The 20,941-nt window shown below is 41.2% G+C and overlaps 1 protein-coding gene across 1 annotated transcript in view; it reads right to left on the bottom strand.

The window, feature by feature from the left end:
* The window catches only part of LOC113943786 (transmembrane protease serine 11E-like), a 39,758-nt gene extending 23,419 nt beyond the window's left edge, over nucleotides 1-16,339 (bottom strand). Inside the window, exons 1-3 of the mRNA XM_027636013.1 lie at nucleotides 16,152-16,339; nucleotides 7,878-7,999; nucleotides 7,055-7,173 (exon numbers count right to left, since the gene is read on the bottom strand). Of these exons, the coding sequence (XP_027491814.1) occupies nucleotides 7,055-7,173; nucleotides 7,878-7,999; nucleotides 16,152-16,315 (405 nt within the window). The 5' untranslated portion in view covers nucleotides 16,316-16,339. The remainder of the gene's footprint in view (nucleotides 1-7,054; nucleotides 7,174-7,877; nucleotides 8,000-16,151) is intronic.
* Nucleotides 16,340-20,941: the final 4,602 nt, after the last annotated feature.

Here is a 20,941-nt window from a genome sequence, read left to right on the forward strand (position 1 = left end):
CATTAATAAGTCAAAGAATCAAATAAGCTAAAGGATTGCTGAATTTAAGTGGGAGAAAAAGTTGGATATTAGTAACATTTTTGATAATTAACCATTCATCCTGTAAATTCATGCAATTTAGGTGGAGCACACCAACATTTCGAGATATTACAAGTGATGAAAAACTCTAAGCTACACCTTCATGCACTGTGCTGCATCAACTCACACAGGCATTTGAAAACACTTCATATTTTCCTCAATATTTTTTTTTGCTTCCTGTGCTACTGTGACCCATGGATACAGGAAAAACTGGAAATGAAATTTAAAGCAAGAAAAGATCTCTGTTATTAAATCAATACATGTGCCAGGGGTCTTTTTCTTCTTTTAATTTCAATAGAAATTTCTGAAAAAAGCATTACAAGTGAGTTGTGGGTGTTTTCTGTGAGTTATTTCCTCTCTCAGTGTGCAGCACTTCACTTATCTCTTTAAGGCCACACCTGTATACATGCATACTGACAGTCAAGTGTGCTGTCAACCTCTAATTCCAGACCTAAATAAACAAGTCATCAGTTTGTCATCTTGGCCACTGATCCATTGCCATTTTTTCCCAGTTGGCTGAATTACCATGGAAAATCCTTTCTGTATTGTTTCTAGCCCCAGTCACCCATAGAGGGCACCCCGATTGTGCCATGCTAGTCCAAGGACAAGGCTTCCTATTTATAAGAACCATTGCCTTAAAATTAAGTTTATAAAGCAGAAGTTGTCAAATGCCTTACATTTATTTTGGTGTATTTTCTCTCAAAATGTTCCTTAAATATATTTTTTTACATAGATAAAAGATTTTTTTCCCATTTTACAATATTGTTTGTTAGAATAAGAAAAAAAGGAGACTATTATAAAAAAGTCTCTAAAAAACTTCACTACAGATGCACTTGTACATAAAATTGCCTTTAGTGATGTACAAGAAAACCTTTCAATAAAAGTGCAGTTCTTTACACCTCATATCAATACTAAGTAAGCACTTGAGGGAGCACATACAGAGCCTAAGAATGCTTGGGTTTAAATAAGGTCTTAGGTTTTAGATTTTGGGATCCTTGTCTGAAAACACTGCCAAATTTCTTTTGAATTTTATTACAACCAGGAACATTCTTATTCAGCTTGGTCTGGGTGCCACAAGACAGAAAAGTCCTTGGAAAGACCTGGCTGCTGCAGATACCATAATTTCTGTGATCTGGCCAATTTGTATTAAATTTTCTTTTGTTTCAGGGGCTGAGAGGGGAAAATAAGGGGTTTTGGGGGAAATAGCACACACAGCAGATGAAGTTACATGATACTTGTAGATACTTGCACTTTTCCATTTACTGTAAAAATGAGAGTCATGTTAGACTCCCTTGAACTTCAGCATACTCCCCTTTCTTAGGGCATGTTTAGTTATCATCACTAAAATAGTCCTCAAAGTCTGGTCTCCCAGAGCAAATAGTCTTTAGGAGTGTTTCAAAAATACTGCTTTGGGGATCTACTCCAGCCCAAGGACCATAAGGCACTGATACAGCAAGGAACAGGCTTCTGAGCCTTACCTTAACACCCACGTGCAAGGTGTGACAAACATACCTCGTGCACAGTTTCAGCCAGATTTGCAGCTAGCTCTTGGCTCTGAAGGAATTTGTGTTTCACCTCTCTCTCTCTCCCAAATACACACAAACTTCTGCTCCCCAGGAAAACTCAAGGCATGTCTGACCCGAAAAGGCCAAGTGCCATAAAACAGCAGTCTCATCTGCTCACTCACTGCTGTTGTTGGTGTTTTCAGCTAGGCTTCAAGTTCAGCTGTGATGGAAACCCTAGTCAGGACTTTGACTGACCCTCTAGCCCTGCAGATGTGACAGTAAGTTGTTCACAACTCACATGATACAAGATATTTCCCGATATTGGGATGACTGCAAGCTTATCCCTGGTTATAAAGCAGAGAGTCTTTCTTTTACATGCATCTGGTTGAAGGCTAACTCTTCCACCACACAAGGTTATCAGGTGTTAAAGCTATACTTTCCATGGAAGTATAGATGTCTATATGGGGGTTCAGAGAGAACAAACACAAAGCAACTTAAGTACTGTGATGAGAGTAAATAAAATCCAAGTGGGCCAAAGAAACTAAGCAGGTCCTTTCCTGATTACCCATAGGCACTTGAAAAATTCTTTCTTACCTCTGGGGATCTCTTCCCAGATGCTGAAGTGGCTTTATGGATTTGGCCTTTCAATTGTCTCTCCAACTCAGTTCCCTGTCTACACAGAGGAGATATCAGTGCCCAGGGCCTAGCAAACTGTTTCTTGGTCATAACTGAATTGTGCTGAATCAGATGAGAATCTGCGCTACTGAAGGTGCAGAAGACAAAGTGAGCTCCCATTGCTCCCCACTGGTGTCTTTTGAGATGGTAGCCAGAGGGCAGCTAAACAGAGGCAGCTGACAAGCCCTCTTTGTGAACCACAAAGCAGCAGGGACGGTGCAGAGCTGCAGAGAACTGAGTACCAAATGCTGCATCTGGCAGTTCTTGGGATCCTCATCCACATTGCAGCACAAAGAACTGGAGAGGAGTGTGGGGAGGGAGGTGCATGGCACCTGCCTGCTCCTCTGTTTCTTCTCCACCCCATCTGTAGTGAGAGAAGTGTGTTAGTAACCTCTAAAATAATCATCTGCCAAGGGAGAAAACTGCCTTCCTCCTCCCCAGTACAGGGACTTGGCAGTGAGCCATTCAACTGACCGAGAACAGGCAGAGTCATCAGGACTGTTCTGCAGCATTTTCCTGTGGTATCACACGTGTCTTTGCAATACTCAGTAGAAACATTATTTCTGAATTAAACCCACACCAATTCAGCTCTATCAGACAGGACAAACTTCAAGAGCTGTATCCATTAAAAACTTTCCCCAAACATCTGTACTTAAAGATACAGAAGATTCTCTTGTCAGTTGATGTCAGCGAAGCAAGATGTCTGTTTCTAGAAGAAGTGTCCTGACACGCAATACTGAGTCCTGAGGTGAGAATTACTTGATGAATTTCTATTAATTCAATAGAAATATTTTGATAGGCAGTATTTTCCCAGGGGAAATATCCAGGTATCATTTTAAAATAATCCTCAAACACTCTACCCAAATCCAACCCCAGTTAGTTCTGTGTTGGTTTCAGATGGCTGAAGGAAAGGATAGCCCAGATGCCTTGTGGATTATGAGACAACAGGAGAAATCCGTGCCCATACATTTAATGGCTCAAGGCATTCAAGGAGGGAAAACAAACACCTCACTTCTCCCCCAACCACCCAACTAGCCAAGGAGGGAGCCACGCTGCACTCCTACCTGAGGAACATTCACCCACCCAGCTCCAGCCTGGCTTACCATCACATGGGAGCAGGAGCAATAGGGGACAACAGACAGAGCACAATCCCAAAAGCTGGGAAGGGTAAAGTGTCTAACACAAGATTTGACAGACACGTAGAATAGGCAGGGAGAAGCAGCCTGACAGCAGGGTTGGGAACAGCTCTGGGCAGAGAAGGAGATAGGGAAATACTCGGTGCCTGGGAAAGGAGAAGGGTTGCAAAGACTGTCATTGAAGAGGAAAAAGCCCACAGCTTCCAGGAGAAAGTATCAGAAAGTTATTGTAGTGGCAAAAGAGACCCAACAAGTGCATTTACAAATCGCTGGTGGGCAGGGTAAAGCCTGGTGTCTGATTCTATTGAGCAACCAGAAATGCACTAACAGGGTCACATGCTGTGATTGCTTGGTATCCACCTCTCTCTCACAGCTAGAAACTTACCAGCCTTCAGCTGAGACAATTCCCATTGAGATGGGCTTGATGTTGTACTCATTTCAAGCTCTCCTGAATGCACATCTTCTCTTGGTATCAAAGATGACTTTCCACACTGGACAGAATGCCCCTTCACCCTTCTTCCTGCACATAGGGCAGTTACTGCAGCTGCCCAGAGTAGGCAATTGGGATCATCCCAGTCACCCTGGTCTATCTGGCTGTCTCAACTCTCTCCGGTCTTTGGCATGCCAGAGAGGCTGAAGAAGTAAAGCTTGAAGCAGGGCCTTGAAAATCTCCCCACAGGATGTTCTTCACAAGAGAGTAGTTAGGGTGTCCAAGGCATTCTTGGAAAATCCATAAGAATTAATAGATTTTGTGGGAAAAGAAAAAAAATTCAAGTCTGATGCAGGAGGTGGAGAAAACTAGTGGGTGAAAGTTGTGCAGATCAGCCACACGATAAGTGAGCCCATATAAAATAGCAACTCCTTGGCAAAAGAATCATAAGGCTGTGACTGTATCTTTTTTATCCAGTGTAAGAGGGGACAGTCTGGCACAGTGCACTTTAGCTTGGCAAGGGAAGAAGGACTTGCCCAATTAGAAAAACAAGGAGGCTCTGGTGAGCTGGAATATCTCTTTCCCCAGTGGCATTCAGTCAGGTCTGCTTTTTCAGGAGGGAACAAAGGGAACTCTCACAGCCACTTGCAGGAAGCCACTCAAGGAGCAAAGACCTTTCATCATCTGTTCCTCAGTCCCCCCAGCTCCACCCTAGAAGACATTTTCCAGACTTTCCAGTCAGCCCTGAGATGTTGACTGGTGCACCAGCTTCATCAGCTCTCTGGCATGATCTGGCTGCATTCCCTCCCACCTTCAATGAGATAAGAGTCAGGAATGTTGTTCACACAATGGGTGTTACTATTCAAATCTGGAAACCAAAGCAAACACCAAGACCTTTCCTGCCAATCCCAAGGAAGGCATTGTAGACTTCCCTATGGAAGCAAACACATTTTTCCTGGTGAAACATCAACTCTGAAAAGAGCTCCTTTCAGAGTTGTTCTGAAGAAAAATGAAGGAGGCTGCATCAGGGAAGGGATCAGAGAAGGCAGCACTTGTCAGGGAGTTGCACTAACTCAGTTAATTTGAATGCTTCTGATTATCAGAGATGATTCACTTCTGTTCACTTTGCACCAAGTGTTGAGAAAGACATTGCATTTATCTTCATTGACTCACTGTTTCACAACATGAGCTTAAGGTATCCTTAATACTATGACAATGGGAAGGCTTGGTCATCCATATCCTGACACTAACCAGGGAAGGACTGCAAAGGATTTCAGTAAATCCAGACAAATCAGAAAATGTTATAAAGAACTCAATTATCTCCTCCTCTATTAAAGAGATGGTGTGAAAATCTGCAAAATAAAAATGCAGATGTTCTGAGAAAAGAAATCAAGAGGATATGTGCGTGTCTGGAAAGATCGTTTTGATTTTCATCACCACAAGGTGAGTTTTTCTGTTATAAAATCAGACTTACAAGGAACATATTGTTTCTTTACTGTATGGAGTTGCTTTCAATAAGCTTATGGACAATTGTCAATCTCACAAATCCTTGTTAGATGGAACATCTGGAGCTAAAACCACAAAAAGTCAAAGATTATTCCAGGGACCATTTATATAAGCTGACCTAAAATTAGAGCAAAGAATTCATAAAATTTAAAAGAGGAAGGTAGAATTTAATGGCTGAATTAAAGACAACTCTTAAGAAAATCACAGGAATGAAGGAAAGGCGACACAGTTCTTTGTATGTTTGTTATGGTTTTACTTACCAGGTACAATTAACATGCTCTGAAATAATGGTTCTCACTGCTCAAGCAGCACTGGTATTTACTGTTACTACCATCAGAACTGCTCAACACCCAGAGAGCAGACAGGGTTTCTAAAGCATTGGTTTCCATTCAAGCATCTAAATTGATAGCCATGTTCAGAAGAAATCTGACTGCATTGGGGACTGTCTGAAAGAACCTTTTAGCTAAAATAAGTGTATCTTTGCCAAGGTAGCCACGTTTTAAAAAATGATGAGGGAATGGAATGGGAGAAAGGGATACACTGTACTCGATGAAGCATTATTCCTCAGACTTCTTCCCAGTCCTTGCCTTCCTTCCACCTCAGCAAGGCACAATGTCTTCCTGGTCAAGAGGAACATTCCCTCTCCAAGGTCCTATATCACAAGGTTAAAACCCTACAATTATTAGGTAATAGTTGTAAAGCAGTAGCACCTAGGTGAACACGGCTTGTGTAAGACTCTATACATGCAGATACGCACCAGAAGCTCATTTTAGGAAATATCGTATGGTCCCCAGTGGGCAAAGAGGGCAGAAAGAAAACAAATGCATACAGATAAGAGGATAACTAAGATCTCTGAGGCCTTCAACAGTGGATCTGTGAAGAGATGCTAGCACTGCCAGATCCCTACACAGTACCTTGCTTTTGCAGAACAATGAACACCACAGCTCACAGTTTGTTGTGGACAAGTGATATGGCCCTAAATTAAATGATAGTGGGGAGCAAAGCATCGATTGTCCTGTGAACTGGCCACCTGTGCATGGTTGCCAAATGGGAGGTAAGAGATATGCATCGGATTCTGATGAGTGAAACACAAAAAGATACAAGCACAATCACGTGCTTATTGTTGTATAGAGATGAACTCTGTAATTAGCATTTGTGGGGTAGTGTCTCAAAGAGAAAACAAGAAAGGAAATTGCAATGTGTCTATTTATTTCCATAGCTACTCTATGACTGAGAGCCACTCAGCAGCCTCTGCTATTTGTGGGAGGGTTTCCCAACAAAACATACCAAAGGCGCAGGAAAAGGGCTTGTGTGTTGTTTTCTCAACATACAGTCACAGCCCAACAGGTATAGTTCCCCACCCTGTAAAGGAGAGGGTGTAAAAGAATGCTGTCCTTAGAGACAATGGGACATAAATCACAAAGCCAGGCTCAGGGCAGCGAAAGAGAACACACACAACTGATCAGTGATATAGGAGGAAGACAACATGATTGTCAATATCTACTTCACCACTGCAGGGATAGAGAGAGGTGACACACTAGAACACACAGAAGGAGAAGTGCCTGGTCTACCAGGTGTGATCACAACTCTCATGCTATCCATTCTGCTCACCATGGGGGCTGAGGGTACACCAGACACCTGTGGTCAAGAATGTGCTGTTCACATTAATGACTGTTGTACTATCATACAGTCCTTCCTGGAAAGGCACAACGGTCCAAACTTACCAGTCTCTCAACCCTCTCGCTCAGGTCTCTAAACCTTCCTGAGGACTGTCTGGAAAATTCATTATTGTACCGGATGTTGGTGAGTTTTACATTGGCACTGTAATAGAACAGCTTCTGATCTGTAAGGGAAAGAAGAGGAATAGGCAGTACTCGAAGCACCAAGATGAGTGAACTTTAGAAAAACACCTGGGGCTAACTGATATCCAGACATCTAGGAAGTGGATGAGCCTTCATGTATATCCAACCCATTCAAATACAGCCTCTAAAAGCTAGGAACCCAGGAGCAAGCACTCAGTTGAGTTAAGTGATCAAATCCCAGTTTCCCCAACAGTTACACTTGTGGCCAACCGGCAGCACTTTAGGGCTCACACGGGATCACAAGCTTCATCTTCCTGCTCAGTTACCTTTCTTCCTGGCCTGCCAACTCAACGCCAAGCGCTGGCAGGCAGCTGCTAGTGATTGGGAACAGGGAACAGTGAAACACCACAGACAGACATGCAGAAGGCTCTGCTTGTCACTCATGTAAGGGAGACCAGAAGACTTATGTGTTGACTTAATCACAGAAGTAGATCATGAGAAAAATGTGAAACAAATGAAAGCAAGTGAAAGCCAACAGAAACCACAGCCCTAAACCACCATGCACAGCAGGAAATGTTCCTAAGAGATCTGCAAAAATGCTAAATGAGGAAGGAAAGAGAGGTCTGGAGAAAACAGTGTTTTTTCCCCAAGTGGGTTTTAGACAGACTGGTGAAAACTCCCAGCACAACAGGCACAAAGGAAATGCACTAAGCGTAGGAACAGTGATATATTATGCAAAACTTACCATATGCCAGAAAATAAACTAGGAGACCAATGGTGATAGCTGCTGCCACTGCTGTTCCAATAACAATTAGAGCAATTTTCCGGGGCTCAAGATGTCTTATTTTAATAGCTGACTGATGAATTCTGGGGAAAATTAGGAAAAACAAAGGGAGAAGATTAATAAGATATTCTTTTCTATTTAACAACACACACACACCCCAAAAAAAAAGGAAAAAAAGAAGGTAAAGTTTTCTCCCTTGATGAGTCCACATGATTCTTCCTAGCAATATTAATTGACTTCTCACCCTTCAACACCCTTGAAAATGAAACCATGACTCAAGACTATTTTGAAATAGATGTTGGGATGTGCTAGAAGTCAAAGAACACAGACAGGTTTGAGGGTTTGGGTTTTTTATTATTAGGGCCAAATTAAATAGGAGCCCTGCTAAGATTCTTATGTGACTCCCGACTATATATCTGCAAGAATAAAACTTAATTTTCAGCTAGGTTAACTTTCATACAGCAATTGGTAAAAAGCACCCTCTAATTTGTTAAGTACATATCTATACATTATACAAGCTGCTCAACCCATTTCAGCCTTCAAAGCAGAGCTGGACAAAAAAGAAAAGGAGACTTCAGAGGGCCAGCCTTTGCTTCCTGTTTTGCTTAGATTGAATCTAAAAGCAAGAAGAAAGCACTGCTTCAAGCAGTATTTGCTGAAGTGATAGAATGACAGGGAAGGGCAGGGACATGTGAGCAGACACAGGTAGGAAACCTCACGAGATACTTCTCTCTGCTGTGCTCTTAATAACAGGTGCTAAGCCAAATTAACTCAAGGAAAGTCAATGGACATTCAGTACTATAGTTAAACAAAAACTACCCGAAAAAAGTTGGTTACAGCAAATTCTACCATTGTCTATAAACTCAAAAAGACTTGAAGATCCTTAAAGCCATTTTTCTACTTTATTACAAAAAACACAGAAGAGGAAGCAAGAATTTTTGGCAAAGAGTTCTTAATTGTAGAGTCAGATACCTCACTTATGCAGACATACCCACCTTCAGGTTAAGGTATAGCCTACCATAGGAAAGCAGGCTGCAGGGATCCTCTTCTGAGGCTGCAAGACACCTCAGTGAGTTCCCACATACAAAGTACACATAGCTCACTCCCAGAACATACATCTCATGAGCCACAAGTTTAAATGCATTAAAATAAGTTGAAATAATTGCAAGCAATCACTGCAATTATTTGCAGTACAGGAAAAAGACAGCAAGCACAGTGTGCACGGCACATAAATACTGAAGCAGGTCCCGATATTTCATTCTAATTCTATTGCAATGCCTTACAATTACAGCCTTATTACTGTGGCCTGGAAAACAACTGACTTAGGCCAAATATCATGATATTTGATTGAATGAGAATGAGAATAATAATTTGTCACTCAGATCTGTTGAGACTTGTCCTGCTTCTCCTATCTAGTGTTTCCTTCCCTCCTGCTATCCTGTAAAACACCTAGTAACCTCTCATCGAGTTTGATTCAAAATGCGTCTGTGAATCCATTAAAAAATAAAAAAAGGAAATTAAATAGTCTTGTTAAGAGAAGAGAAGCTCCAAAATTATTTCTCAGACTACCGTATGGAAGTTACCTTAAAACTTTAACTGGAGAAATTAAAAATAAGCAAGTATAAGTAGTCAGGACTTATTAATAAGAATATTTCTAAGTAGTAGCTTTTAGGTGAAACCATGAAGTCAGTGGTGAATTCAACTTTAATTTTTCATGTGTTTGTTGTTTCACGGTTTGTTGGGTTTTTTTCCCCACCACTACAGCTAATAGTCTTTTGCATGGCTTATATGCTTTGCAAATGTGTCTATTATGTTTGAAATGAAACAAAGTTACCGGAAAAGCCAACAAAACAACCAAAAAAATTGCATTTAACTTAAGACAACCTACTCTTGTATTCCTGTAGATACTGTCATTTAAAAGGCAGTTGTCTTGATTAAGCTACACAGAAGGAAAACATTCAGAAGGTCTTTCAGCTATAATGATCCTGGCATAGCCCCAAACCAAAATGCTGGGTTGGAGAAGCCCATTTGAAAGGCTGAATGCCACCTGTACACCGCAGTAGGTGAGCCTGAAGAAATTACTGCCTATCATATCAGCAAAACAGCGGTTTCAGACCAAAGTAGCATGACTGGGACACAGTTAAATAGAGCACTATAAATTTGAAACCTTTTCAGCATTCTTTTTTACATAGTGTAACATTTTTTTATAACTCTTCTTCTTTAGTTCTTCTTTCAAGTTCCGTGTTATCATTCGTCAAAGAGAAACCCCAGTCCATAACAGTTACTCATGTGTGTCATTTTACTCACACACGTGACTTTCATTTAATTCATGAAACCTGTTTGAGAGCATCATTTCAAAGAGATGCAGAGGGGTCTCAGCACCAGCTTCTAAACTGAATTTCCTCAAACAAGAAGCTATTTGATAAATACATCTTAGAAAGTCACTTAATGGAGAGGGGGCATTACTGTTGGGGCCTTGGATGTCTTTTTTCTTTTTGTTTTGTCTGAATAAACTTTCCCTCTTCCTTTTACACATAAGCATGAAACACCTGTTAAATTTTATTCTGCACTCCTAATTTCTTTTGAAAGCAAAAATTGGTTTTAGAAACAAAAGGTATTTTTGAGCAAAATATCCTTGATTAGACTGTACCATCTGGATTCTTCCCCATTTGAATAGACATTCTGCAGACCAGGAGGATTTCAAATCCAGGTTTTCAAAGATATCCATGAGACAAACCCGTAAAGATCATTGAACTGATACTTTTCCATTCCCATTAACTTTGAGCTTTATTGCTGCTTTGCTGTACCTCCTGAGGTTCATTCCTCAAATATTAATTATTGTATCTGACAACATGTCCCACTGACTAAAACTGAACAGTACTTACAGGGGTTCAATATACACAAGAGAAGCAACCATGCCAGAACTGAAACAGCTTCAATCCATGTGATGACGTGTCAGGGCTTGAATACTCTGCAGAGAGCTGATAAAGTTCAACAGTAGGAATTTATTTTCTCAGATCAAGAGTCTAACAATCCTTTTTAACTCCTTTGAAACTGTCTGCCTCCAAGAGAGGGAATAGGGAGCATAGCCTAGAAATGCACAGTAGGATTAAAACCACACCATTTGGGGAGATCACTGAAGTCCTCCAGAGCAGAAATGAAAATGAAAATTTTAAACCTGAACGAAATACCTGAAGCTGAAAGCTTTCCACTGACTTCAGAGGGCTTTCTGACAGGGCTTTTCTGCCTGCAGCTTAAGTGGTCCTTCCCTCTTCCCCAGAAATTCTGCTCTTTCCCAGACAACCATGCCCATGCAGTAATCTTAAACACATTGCAATCACAGACTGGGTTTCATCTCTTGGCAGAAGACTGCCAAGTCCCAGATTAAGATTTGTCCTATGAGGAAGAGGAGTGAAATATTTGCCGACAGAGAGAAACAACAAAAAATGATATAAAATTGCTCACATTGCCATGACAATTTTACTTGTTTGTCCTCTCTTTGTTTTCTAATAATTCCAAACACTGTCTTGGTTTTCCAACTGACTCATTTTCCTAGAAATACCCACTGAGACCTTTCCTGAACAGTAGTAGGTAATCTGGAGCCCTGCATTCCGTACTTGTGTTCCTTCCCATCACACACAGAGAAGACCTCCAAGAACATTCTCCTCAACAAGGAGCTCACACCAACAAACACAGAGCCAGAGAGATCCCTCCTGTTATGTGTTTTACAAGACAGACATAAGAAGGACACAGTTAAAAATGTCTGTCAACGTTTCATAACAGAGGAGTATCAGGAGAAAAAATCAGTCTCAAAGAAAAATTAAAAATTAAGAGTACCATTCAGTAAACAAATAATAAACACTTCATTAAATAAATCATGCATGCAGTTGCCTCACTCCAGCCTGAAACTGTTTACAAAAGAAGTTAGTGTCTTTTACCTATTGGAATTTATATTCACTTCTTGCAAAGAAGCAGAATTACAACTGCCTTCTATGAGTCAAAATGTCTGCTTCAGAGGAAAAATCTCAAAAGTCTTCCTCACTGGGGCTGAAAGCACACATGGACACCTGTGGAACCCCTCCATTACCTGCAGTGAGCTTCATATCAGAGACCATGTCTAGCTAAGTCAGCATGAACCAGGAAAGACAGCACAGGCTCTGCTTTGGCATACATGCACTGACAGTGTCTGCTCAAGAAAGGTGCTGACAGGACAGTCAGCTGAAAAGCCAAGCCCAAAACAGTCACCTAGAGATGATCTTTTGTGGGCTATTATATGTCCTTTGTTTTTAGTCGTATAAGAGAGGCATACTTAGATTGACAAATTTTCTCCACTGTTTTAGAATACATGTAGCACCTCTCTCTTAAGGTGTTTTGAGGAAAAAAACATTTATAAAAACCACTATCAGCCTTAGCAATAATTGTAATATACAAATACACAAATAATAGGATAGTAATGTGTTTTAATTTGTTTACTTAAATATGTTTACTGAACATCACTATGAAGGAGTTCTGCAAATCTGATACAACAGACCAGCCCTTCTGTGATCATCACGGTTTGTGTGCAGTTGTGACAGCTTAGGTCTACTCAGAATATGACCCAAAGTATCCAACTTCCCCTGTAGTTTAGAAGCTTACATTTCTAGACAATAATACATTTTTCTGTATTTTATACTTTATGTCCTAATTTCAACTGGGATACAGCTAATTTTCTTCATGGTAGCTGGTGCAGTGCTGTGTTTTAGGCTTAATGTGAGAATAATGTTGATAACACACTGATGATTTAGTTGTTGCTCAGTAGTGCTTATTGTAAGTCAAGGACTTTTGAGTTTCCCATGCTCTGGCAGTGAGCAGGGGCAAAAGGAACTGAGAGGGAGCAGGGCCAGGACAGTTGACCTGAACTGGCCAAAGGAATATTCCATACCACAGAGCATCATGCTCAGTATTGTTTTTTCCCTGAATCTCCTCCCCATCCCACTGGGATGGGGGCTGGTGGGAGGTGGTAGTGGTGAGTGGTTGCATAGTACTTAATTTCTGGTTGGGGTTAAACCAGGATATATAATAAACAATTACTAGGCTGGGTAGATAAACAGTGAGATGCTGTAATCTAGCAACATATTTCCACAAATTTCTGCATGATAAAAATGCTGTTGAAATTAGAGAAAGATCCTTAGACAAGTGGTTCAGCTGATACTGAAACCCCAGGCAATTGTCCAGTGGTAGAGAAATTGGAAAATTTCCATGTTCAGTTCTGTGTAAAATCTGTCTCCCTGTCATGACCAAGTCTGCCCACAGACCACATGAAGCCTTCAGATTGTCTTATATCAGAAGCATGTCAAACTAAGCCATCCCAAGCTTTGTGTTAGTTTGGTTTCATTTAAAATGAAGATCTGTATGTAATCAGAAACACAAACATGGAAGGAGTATGTGGTGGAAGCAGAATGCCTTGATTTTAAAATCTTATGCTGACCCAAAATGCTCAATCATAAAACTGCCTGGGGAAAAAATCAATAAATGAAACACTTCTGAAACATCGTCTAAGATGAATAGCAGGTGCCAGAAAAGGGCATCCTACACTGGGGCTTGCTCAGTGAATGAACATGACTAGATTTTAAGGCTCAGGAGAAGATCTTGTCTTATTCTAGTTTTCCTGTCTAAAATGGCCAGAAACTGAGTGCATGTGGCAACAAAACGCAAATGGAAGCAATTCTCTATGAGTCAAATCAGGTGTGGAGTGTACCAGAATCAAAAGTATTTCACTAGGGTTTCCTAAACTCAGGATGTACTCTGGGACAAACTGACAGAATAGGTTTTTGTTTGGCACCAGGTAGGAACCACATCTGCCTCCTACAATAATCTAAGTTGACTCCCATTAATGTCAATGGCACATGAGTGTTCTTGCACCAGGGCTGGTATCTATTTCCTGCTACACCTCAACAGTCTGTAATTTGCATTCATATTGCCCACCTACTGCATGACAAATTGGTGCGAGTGGCACTGCATTTCCACATGCATATTCACTTTTAGACTACCATACACAGCACCAGCTTCTCTGTACCTCGCCCTGCCGGGGCACAAGATCTTCACAAGGAAGTTACAGATAGGACATTGCACTTGCGTTCCAGACTGCAGGACACAGCACAACAGAGGGACAAGACCAGCAAGGCTGTCTACTCCGCCCAGTTTTCCTTAGCAGCTTTGCTTCCTGAAGGATTTTAGGGAGCACACATTCCAACTTAGCTTGAAATGTTCTGAAAAGAGGCGTCTTGGAACTGGATAAATCTAATACTGAAACACCCCTCTTATATGGGACCAAGGCAGAGGGCAATGAGCTCAAACAGCAAGGCTTACAGCTCCACACTCAGATCCACATCCCTGCACAGCAAAGAACTCTGGGCATCTAACAGACTACAAAGGGGCTTTGATTAAGACCAGGCAGTTTCCACCCCTTCCCAAACATGAAAATATTGAACTATCTAACACAGATTTTTCATTAATCTACTTTAGATTTTATAATAATTTAAACAACCATTTAAATAATTAAATTCTTTCCTAAGTAGGAGGTAAAGAAACTGTACTCAGATGTTGTTTAACTACCCTCTAGCACACTGTTATTAAAATTATTTACACCACTGTATACATAAACAAGACCTGGCAACTAGGTTTACCTCTAACTAGAAAACAACATGGCTTTTCAATTCTGTTAGGTAGAGAACTCTCACTTAGTTTTCCCTCTTTATTTAACACACACAAACTGGTATTCACAACGGATGGGGATTTCTTCGTCACCTGGAGCGGCATAACTTTTAATTTGTGGATATTAAACAGGGCAGGGGATCTTGGGGTATTGAGCAGGGTACCACTAGGGAACACAGAACAAAAAGTTGAAATCCATCTTCTCTTGGTAAAGACGACATTGTATTGACCAAAACTGTATTGTTCCCACAAAATGAGAAAAAACACCGAAGTGTGCATCAATAATAATTTTTGTCCATCCAGAAACAATGTTTCTATTTCAACATGCCCAGAAATTATTTAGAAAACCCAATTTTTAAAAATACTGAGGATGGAAAAAATAAGTAGCACCTTGTAATAATCTGCAGCCATTTGCCCAAAGCAATGCCAGAGAGGAGAGTAATATTTTAATGTTTAACAATCCACACAAAAATTCAGCCATCCAGCCAAATAAATAGGATGTTAAAAAAATATTTCAGATTCTTCTGAAATTTTGTTTCTGAGGTCAAACTTCTAAGCTTCATCAACTTCTGAGGCAACAACAAGAAAAAAATTCATGGGAGACTGAGTATCCCCCACTGCCATGTGAATCCAGAACCCAGTGTGTTGAACAGAAATAAATTCCAAGAGGTTTGCTGTACACTTGTGACACAACCTCTGCTCTGACCCAACAGAGCATAGTAGAGTGTTGCAGCTGGAAGACTTATTTTTGTAAAAATACTCTGAACTTTTCAGCACTGCCTTAATTATTTTTACAGTAAAACAAAACTAAGGATGTCCAGCATCTCTGACTGCACAAAATACTTTCATTACTCCTGAGAAATAAGGCTTCTTCCTTATAAAATACAAGTGTCAAAACCAGAATGATGAACGCCTATAGTGTTCCCCTCATGTGGTTGTGCTGCCATCACAGAACTGACAGGGATTTTTTGCAGGATTTGGGGGGAAATGTTATTGCAACTAGACCTGATCAAAACCCATAGTTTCCAAAAATCATGTTAGTGCATTTGATTTTGACACGAAAGAGTTTCCTGGATTCTGCACTGCTGCAATAAAGTCCTGCTGGAGGCAGGATGAGATGGTCACAGGGAGGAAAGGTGAATGTCAACCTGAGCCATCACATCATCTTTCTAAACAGACAGCAAATGGTTGTGCTCCTGGTCATGGTAGAGAAGGATTTCCTTTGGCAATTCTCACTCCAGCCACATGTTACTCTTTTCATCCAGTCCACAATCTCCAAAACCTCCCATTCAGCCTGCAGTTTACTGTTTAGTTTTCCCTCTAATGCCCCTTTTCAGGCTGAACATTTAAGACAGATACCTGATGTACCCTAGGTCTAAGAGGAAGAAAGGGGCAGCGACAGAGCAATGAGCTCCAAAATCAGGCAAGAGAACAAACAGATTTCTTTTCTGTATATCTATCCTAAAGCTTTCCCATAGACAGTATCCTTTACCACCATTACACCTTCAAGTTAGACTAGCTGAGCTAAAACATGCCACCTACTTTTGAAGGTCCCATGGTAGGTCCCGGTAGGTCTGGTAGCCTTTCTGACCGCCAACGAAGACTTTGCTAAAGTCTGGTCTGCGCAGCGAATGGTGCTGGAAAATGCAGGAGTCGCGTTGACTGGTGTGACGGGAAGGGAAAGGTGTTGAATGAAGATCCTTCATTGAGGCACAGCTGGCGCAACACCCAGCACCCTGTGGGTTATTGCAAAATGAGGGAACGAACTTCAGAATAAAAACAAACAGAGGTAAGCATGGAGTTGATAAGGAGACTGCAACCTTCAGATCAGCTCCGCATCAAAGAGCTCCCCAGGCAGGCAGAGATGGAGTGAGCAGATAAACTGGCCCAAGCAAGAAGACTTGTTCTTCACTACAGTGGAACAGGAAGTGCGTGAGATCTCCCTTTTCCAGCACTCCCTTTCTGTCCAACTTTCTGTCTCCTGAGCAGCAGCACCTTCTACCATACACTCGCTGTAAAACCCACAGGGGAGAGGCACCACACTGACCGCAACGCTAAGTCACTTCTCTTCTGAGATAGCCAACACAAAAACAAATATGGATGTAAATGGCTTGGTCAGCCAAGCCTGATCTACCTTGGTGCTCACTCATCCACAGCTGTTCTGGACTCCCTTGGCATCAGGGACAAGACAACTATAAGTATCCAGCCTCCTAATTACATGTTAGTCATTTAATGGTTGGCATAACCCCGCCTGTGGAAAATGCTTACTCTGTGAAAAGGGCCACCAATCTCCTTGGAATTCCCTTCTCCAAGCACAAATGTATTTCTTCAGAGCCAGCTGGAAAGGGAAAAAGTAGAGATTCACTAGTGAGAAAACCCACACTTGCATCTAAAATCCCAAACCGGAAAGTAAAATTACCAGAAACCAAACCTCTGGTTTCTGTTTTTTGATGCACTTGCATTTGTGCCCAAACGTTTGAAGCATTTGGTTTTCCAAAGAAGTCTCAAGGTTTCAGTCATTTTTATGGGAACACTTACTATCTTCAGGAAACAAGCTCATATAAAGGGAGGGAATAAAAAAAAAAAAAAAAGAAAGAGGAAAATTTTACCTGATCATACCAAGTCCTTTTCCATCTTTCCCCAAAGATGCCCATTCACAGGCATTTCAATGCCATTTTATAAACACTTGGGCAGATCATTTTGAGGACAGTGAGAAAAGCTGATCACTGCTGCACAGCATCTGCTATTCCTCTAACCTCGATTTCTTGCTTTGCTTTGATCAAATTAATTGAATTTTTTGGCTTCTCCTCACTCCCTGTAGAAAGGGCATTGTTGCAGTTACCTACCTCACCTGGGGCTTTACTGACCGAATACACACGTACCTGTCAAGTACTAATATTCTCCCTGGGCCTACCCCCCACCCAGTTATTTTCTTTTTCAAAATTAATAAAACTCAAAAAAGATTGTGCACAAAGGATTCTCTTCTCCACCCAGAAACACAAACACACCCAAAGAACTCCAGCACTTGATGGAGTGTTGGAAATTGATTACAAACCACTTCAATGCAGGAGTCAAGAAAATACCTTAGAAATCTTCAGAGTTTTTTTCTTTTTTACACTGGGAAACACTGGAAAAAGATGGCCCTTGAAGCATTTACCCTGTGAGATGCAGAGAATTGTTCCTGATGTGTGCAGTTCAGTGGCCAACTCTAACCACCTGGGTCACCCAAAAAATATATTACAGGAGAAGTAGGTTTTACCAAACATCTAGATTTTGAGACAACAGTTACTTGAAATCTTGAGTCCTGAACAAGAATGAAAAGCATTCATTAGAATTGCAAAGGGTCTCAGGAAGAAGTGCTAGAGGAAAGATGTTGGATAACAGAATGAACTGAATGAACTTCTGGTAACTTTCAGATCACACTAGGACAGACCTTCCTGTTACTACTCCAGGATATGAATAAATAAGGTATTACAAAGAAATTATTCCATTTTCTTACAATCAAGAATTTTTTGCAATCTGCCTAATAAAACTTTAAGTAGGTTGCTTTTGTTTTCAAATTAATTAACCAGTAAAATGAGCTGTCCTGCAAACAGTGTGAAACAAGGAAATACACTTGCCTGGGTCAGTGCTTTGCATCAGAATGCAAAATCAATTTACACATACATGTCCCCCAGGAACAATGGTACAGACAGGACAAGAAAAGACAATGATTAAGGAATAATTTTCCTAACAATAAATTATCAAGTTGCAAAGTGCGTGGTATTAGGGTGTTATTCAGTAAGCTAGGTAATTACTAATCTTTTTGGTTAATACTAGGGAACCAGGACGGAAACTAGCTATCAAAGTGTAGGGTGGAAATCTGAGAATGTGGGTGCACAGGATTTTGTGAATGAAAGTGTAAAAAGATGTAATGACCATTCTCTCAGTTTAACCCTGCAAAGTCAGCTCAGCCGGTCAGACAGACTGCTTGCCTAAGAGTGGTAATAATAGACTTCCTTGGTTTATCTTTGCATACTTACACAGGCTCACAGGCTGTAAAGACAAAGAATACCTTTAGAAAAGACCATTGGCCAGCCCTGTAGCAATAACATCTTCGGAATTTACAAGCAAAGATATTTTACATAATTGTCTACCAGTTACTCAACCCAGGCCACAAATTTTAGACCAAAGACAACAGTCAGTCGTTACTTTTACACTGAGAAGTGATTGTTCTTGCCAGTGATATTTTACAGAACCGACAGAAGTACTGTTAAACAGCATGGCCTTAAACAACCTGAAATAATTAGAGCTGCTCTGAGCAGGGGTTTTGACAAGGTGACCTCTGTACATCCCTTCCAATCTAAATTACTTTGTGATTCTGTGAGCATCTGATAAGACGAAACTGGTACACTGCAATGAAATCCTTCCCTGGTCCACTCATTTTTCCATCAGCACACCTTGACAGCTCAGTTATGGCTTCAGGCCTCCCTCTCTTGAAAAACACAAACATGTCTTGCATTTGGCCTTCAAAATTCAGCGGAAGACCTGAATGAGCTACATTTCTTCATACTTTTTAACTTCAGCTGTGGAAATGCTGCACAACTTTATTGTTTTGACAGAAAAAGTTCACCAGTTTATTATCAGATGTTTTCCTTTACTACATGAAATGCCTGGCAAGGCTCTTAATAACTGATGGCAGTTAATAACTGATAAGTAGAAAAACAAAACCAGAATATCCACTAAAAGGATAGAGTGATTCTCCAGAGCCAACGTAAGGGCTGGGAGAGAAGCCAAGTCCTTATCTTGAGCCTTGAAAAGTCACTTGGGTCCAGATTTTATTACGTGCCCATCAGCTTTGAGATACTGAACACATGGAGGCTCTCAGATGCTATAGAAATGGCCTCAAGCTCTGAAGTATGCTAGATCCTGTCCTGGTTGCTTTCCAAATAGTTCCTCTTTCCAGGCCCTTGTAACAGAAACTGCTACACCCGTCTGAGTTGCAGCCAGGGATGCCAGCCCAAAATACCAGCAACACCCTTAGACAGTAGAAGTCCCCCACTACCAGATCATTAAAAAAGAATTCATAGCCTGTCACCCCATTTGAGGCAAAAAGGTGGCACACATGTGCCTGTCCCCTGGAGCTGCCCAGCCAGAGCTGCTGCTTGGTACAGTGAAACAGGACAGCCTGCATTTTCTTCCATCAGAGTAACTAACCAGTCTCTACATCCACTGCACGAATCCTCTGCTCCCTGTGAAGGCACACAGCATCTCCAAAGAGACAGTGTCTGAGGTGCTTAGACTAGGCTACAAAGAACAAGGCCCATGAAAATAAAAATAAATCCTTTACAGGCACAGATCAAATTAAACAAAAGAAGAGCAGCATTGTCTCACACATCTGAAGTGCTAGAGGGACTGACTGGGAGCACTTAGACAGATCTCTGTGGAAAGCAGCATACACAAAACAAGGTTTTTCTTACATCTCTACATCCGCAGAAGATAGGTAGCTTGGATTTGATTTCATATTATTTGTTAGCAGCTAAGTTGCCTGGTGGAAGCCAAGTGGAGTCTGGCTCTTTGAGACAGTTTCTGCTAGAGCTATTACCTGTTCTAGTTTACTCTGCAGCAGCATACAAAATCCCACTGTGATCCAGTGGTCTCATGATTTATCATACACTGCATTAGCGTTCAAGACTTCATAGACTAAATTAGACATAGGAAAATCATGTTCAAGACCTCCATCCTGCAGCTGTTTTGACTCTGGCTGTCCTTTCAGACACAGTTCGGGAGATTAGTCACTGAAAAATGCAGCATGCATCAGGCAGGACTACACAGTACCAAATGAGGGTCCCTCTTGGTTTCCTGCCTCCCTGTGAGACCTTCTGGCTAAGCTCACTCTCAGGTAACCTGTTTTCTACCTAGGTGGCACAGAATGGATTGTTTTCCATTCCATGCCCTACAGGGCCAGGCAAGTTTGGGATAACAGCACTGGGTATGGCATCTAAGGGTCAAGCATGAAGATGACCTGGTGTCATCTTCTTTGGGTTCTTTGGGTTGTCTCCTCTAGCTCAGGGTATGGTACAGTTTGTACCAAGATTCCCAACCTGACAGGAAAGGAACAAGAAGAAATCTGATCCGTGTCTTCAATCCACAAGAATCATCAGGAATTGTCAAAATGGGAGATCAAAGCAAGAAACAGCCGCATGCCACTGCAAACCTTCCATCCTATCAAATTCTCAAAATTACTGCTGCTCTTTGCTATCTTGTTTTCAAGAAGGTTGGCGAGCTCAGAAAACAGACCCATGATACCAACAATACCTCACAATTTACCTTTCCAGTCTACTTTTCCACAG

The sequence above is a fragment of the Corapipo altera genome, unplaced genomic scaffold (genome assembly GCF_003945725.1).
Source record: "Corapipo altera isolate COAL_440 unplaced genomic scaffold, ASM394572v1 22b, whole genome shotgun sequence".
NCBI lineage: Eukaryota > Metazoa > Chordata > Aves > Passeriformes > Pipridae > Corapipo > Corapipo altera.